The sequence below is a fragment of the Crocuta crocuta genome, unplaced genomic scaffold (assembly GCF_008692635.1).
Source record: "Crocuta crocuta isolate KB4526 unplaced genomic scaffold, BGI_CrCroc_1.0 scaffold141, whole genome shotgun sequence".
In the NCBI taxonomy this organism is placed as follows: Eukaryota; Metazoa; Chordata; class Mammalia; order Carnivora; family Hyaenidae; genus Crocuta; species Crocuta crocuta.
In genome coordinates this window covers 3373506-3378080 of record NW_027527951.1, presented here as the reverse complement: position 1 = coordinate 3378080, position 4575 = coordinate 3373506, and the positions used below count along the sequence as shown (strand labels likewise).

Genomic DNA, 4575 nt, shown 5'->3' with positions numbered 1-4575 from the left:
TGACTGCCAGCTCAAAGCCTGGAGCCTATTTCGGAGTCTGTATCTCCTTCTCTCTCTGACCCTCCCCTGCTCACGCTGTCTCTCTCTCTCTCTCTCTCTCCTAGAAATAAATACAAATATTTAAAAAAATTAAAAAAATTTTTTGTAACATTTTATCCTCAGTGGAGCACTAATTAAGGGAGTTATATATTAAAATATCTGGAATTTTTATTGATTTAAAAAAAAAATAACCTTTTATCTTAAAATTGCCTAGCAAGCTCTGTGTATACCAAATACATGTATAAGGAAAGACCTCTGTAAGGCCTAAAAACCAAGCAGATAACTAAAGCAGCTGCTATTGATGTCCTCCTTCCTGGAGAAAAATACAGCGCAGTCCCTTTATTGACCTGTGAACAGACACTTTGGTTATGACTGTCAGAGAATTAGAAGGCTTAATTTTAATGCTATCTGTTCAGAATGGCTTCATGGATTCCTTCCTCTTTCACAACCCCATTTTTTAAGGCAGCAGCAAAAGTAGTGGAAAGTAAAAGAGCAAGAACAACTTCTCAAGAGAAACCTGATGGTAACAATATTGAAATGGAAACCGAAGCTAATTTGGATGTAGAGAAAAGGTTTGTAAATTCATTAATATATTTTTTGTCTCATGGATACAATATGTTCTTAAGAAAGTGTTGCTAATGAGCCATTTTTAACGAAAATTATTATAGAGGGTACGATTTACTGATAACATTTGGATATTTGGAGTACTATACAATTACTTCATGGTTTACGCACATTGTTTCATGTGTTAAGCGGAAATAGCACAGTTTAAATAGTGTGAGTAATGCCATTTACCATTCTCAGGCAACGTGTGTTCTGGAACAGTGTCGAAGTTGGAAACTTGAATCATCTGAGCCCCTTAGTTCTCAGATCCCATATGCCTTCATCATGTGACTCACTATTCCTGAGGGTTATTCTAGTATTTTAAGATACTGTTCCTACATCTTTAAGCATAAGCTACCACTTCATATGGTGCTCAACTGAAGAAGTTGGGATTTGCTCCAATGTGGAGGGAAACAGGCTGTGTTAGTCCTACACATAGTAATCCCCCTTATCCGCAGGAATACATTCTAAGACCCTCACTGGAGGCCCGAATCTGCAGCAAGTACTAAACCCTAAATATGCTGTACTTCTGTCGTTACATACATACCTATGATAAAACTTACTTACAAGTTAGATACAGTAAGAGATGAACAACAGTAATCTACTGGAACAAAAGTTATGTCAGTGTGGCCTCAACATCTTCATGTACTGCAGCTCCCCTTCCAGTGCTGGTGTGAGCTGATGAAATGCGTAGGTGGTGAGGTGAAGTGAGGGGAATGACGTGGGCTCTGTGATGTAGTGTTCGGCTGGTAAGGGCCTCAGGAGGACCATCATCTGCCCCCAGATGCTGTTGACTAGGGGTTATTAAACTATGCAAGTGAAACTACAGATAAGGGGGAACTACTATATTGAGAGACAAGTTCAGTCTCCAAAATTGTGCCCTTAGATTTTCAAGGGTAATTTTTACCTTTTGTCTTGGCTTTAGGAGCTAACCTTATTGAGGAAGATACACTCTACCATTATAAAGTAGAACCCGTGGTCCATTCCCTCTATTCTTCCACCCTTGATCCATGGCCAAATAGTCCTATCCTGTGGTCTCTGGATAGATGTGTTTCTGAATGGATATAATTTCACTCATTTGGGGGGAGGGGGACTCACTCAAGTGTTGCAGGTTCCTCATCTTAACTACGTATTTAGAGATAGGGTTTGGGGTTCAAGTTGGATAGACATGGCATTTCTTATACCTCAAGACTAAGCTTAGTTGTCTTATAGTTTCTCCTTGTCCCTACCTATCAGTGTGATCTGCCCCCTCACTGGTTCATCTCCCTAAAAACTCCACTAAAGTTGTATTATTTTCTAAGATCCACTTTGAGAAGCAGATCTTTCTTTTTTTCTTCTAATTTTTTTTAATGTTTAATTTTGAGATAGAGCACAAGTGGGGCAGGGGCAGAGAGAGAGGGAGACACAGAATGTGAAGCAGGCTCCGGGGTCTGAGCTGTCATTACAGAGCCTGATGTGGGGTCAAACCCGCAAACCATGAGATCATGACCTGATCCAAAGTTGGACACTGAATCCACTGAACCACCCAGACACTCCTAGATCTTTCATTTTTATTGGCTCACTTATTTTATTTTGTTTAGTATATTACAGTTTAGTGAAAATACTAAGGCCCAATACATTCTTGGCCTAGCCTTCTTGCCCAGGATAATACTGCTTTGAAATCATGAAAACTTGCCATGATTCATGCAGATAATGAACACGTTTCCTCTCACCTAGTACTATCCATTTATTTCAGATGCCCTCTTACACATGACACAGTTTAATCATTGTATATGAACAGAACTCTTGATATTGTCATCTGTCTCTCTACCCTGATTCTCCTCATTCATCCAGTTAATTCGCCAAGGGTTATGAATCCCATCTCCATGGTTCTTTAATACATTATCACTTGTATCCTAGGTTATTACTTAGCTTGTACCATACAAATCCATCCTTGACATGATTTCTAGAGTTAGCATCCTATAAAAATAAATCAGTTTAAATCACTTTCCAGCTTAATAATCTCTTTTGGCTTTCTGTTTCCTATAGATGAGTTAGAATTTATTGGCATGGCTTGCAAAGCCTTACATCCCCCCCTTTCTGCTTTCTTTATATACAACCTTCTCCGTAAACATTAACCTCTCCCTGCCCACATACATGGTACTTTCTAGCAACACAGAACTTAGTCCTGATCCTCAAATATTACAAGCTTTTTTATGCCTTGTCTCTTGCTTTAATTTTGAATTTCCTTTCTATTCTCTCCAAGGCAGGCCCTTACTTGCCATTCAAGTTCTAGCTTAAAAGATCAGCTGTGTTTTGCTCAATTCCCTGATCAGTTGTAACTTCTGTGCTCCCACAGCATTGAGTCACATGTCTGTAAAAGGACTTCTCTTGGACAGTAACATACCTGTTTACCTTTCTGTATTTCTCACTAGATTGAGGATCGTTCAAAGGTTCTTAATTAACCTTGTATCCTTGGTACTTAGTTCATTACCAGGCATACAACAGAATTTGCAATGCACTAGACACAGGGAACAAAACTAAAACTAGAGACAAAATAAAAGATCAAGAACCAAGCAGTTATCAAAACCATTCTAGAAGCAAATTGACTCAAGACAAATAAGAAATAAGACATCAAATTTATCAATATGAGGACAAAAGTTAGCGGAACACAAGTGAACAAGGATAGAATCTGAAGTGTGATTGTGAAATCGGACAAAAGATGAAGCCTTCATGTTATCAGAGGTAGATGCCAACTTTGCTCTGATAGATCTTTAAACTATTTTGAGGCATTAAAGGGCACAGACATGAAACAGGAACAGTAGCAGACATTACCTAGTTTGTTGTTAAAAATAATAGACTTAAATGCTAAAGAAGTTGATATGGTAGCTTTAAGGAGGGGTGAGCATTGAGCAGGACCTTGAAGGATAGTTAGGATTTTTACAGTTGGAGGAGGAGGAAATGTTATTTTAGGAGAAAAGAACAGTTCTAGTGAAGACACAGAAGTGTAAATGGTCATGGTGTATTTGTGGAAACTAAGTTTAACTTCAGCACAGGGGATGGATTTGTTAAAAAGTTCAGTTGGAGGCTGGTGGGGAAGACAAGAAATTAAACTTGAATTCATGAAGATCCATGGGAGAGTTTTTGAAAGTGACATGAATCCTTGACTACAATATTAATTCTGCTTAACATATGTTTATGAAAGCTTGATTTAATATCTGGTACTCACATCTGGGGAAAAATTATCCATGTTGTAATGGACTATCTGTATGTCCTAATGTTACCAGGGTTTCTTTTTAAAGATGTTTTGTATAAATTGAGGTATGACTTGATTATAGTAAGTATTATCCTTGTGAAGAGTTTCTTTTATTTACATCTTTACAAATTTTCTCCTTTCAAAGTGTTACTACTGACAAACAGTCTGCCGTAGCTGAATCCTCAGAGGGTACAGTGTCCGTATTGAGGTGAAGTAAACTGACATTCTTCTTCTCTGTCTTTAAAATCTTTGAGGCTCTTCATGCAGACCTAAATATGTTGTAACTGTTATATAAATAGTGTGATGTAGAGAATATTACAGGTGCCTGTTTACCTCCATGGATATTCAAGATCCTGACATGTCTTGAAATTCCAAACTATAGAGACCTGCCTCTGGGATCCTGGGTTACACATTTTTCCACAAGGCCATTTTTGGTATACACATTTAGGGAGTGTTTGAACTTGAAGCAGATGTTTAATAAACTCTTATTCTGGCCTAGAAACAAGGATCTGTTGCTAGGGGAGGGCGGTTACATTTCTGATGAATATCTCAAATTCTAATTTTATGAAATTACTTGAAAAGGTGTGTTTAATTTACTAGAAATTTAATAACATACAGTCCAACATATTCAAACAGCAGAAAGCCTACATGAATGATTTCAGAGATAGAGCAGTTGGGACGCTGAATAGAAACCATGT

At 37.9% G+C, this 4575-nt stretch overlaps 1 protein-coding gene and 1 long non-coding RNA gene across 3 annotated transcripts in view; one reads left to right on the top strand and one right to left on the bottom strand.

The window, feature by feature from the left end:
- Positions 1-4575, top strand: part of TERF1 (telomeric repeat binding factor 1) — a 40964-nt gene that overhangs the window by 18055 nt on the left and 18334 nt on the right. The window contains exons 6-7 of one of the 2 annotated variants that reach the window (XM_077752445.1): positions 502-611; positions 4023-4066. In XM_077752445.1, coding sequence (XP_077608571.1) covers positions 502-611; positions 4023-4066 — 154 coding nt within the window. Of the gene's footprint in view, positions 1-501; positions 612-4022; positions 4086-4575 lie in introns of both variants that reach the window. The other variant, XM_077752444.1, reaches the window with a different exon arrangement.
- The window catches only part of LOC144221948 (uncharacterized), a 25718-nt gene that overhangs the window by 11466 nt on the left and 9677 nt on the right, over positions 1-4575 (bottom strand). The window lies entirely within an intron of this gene.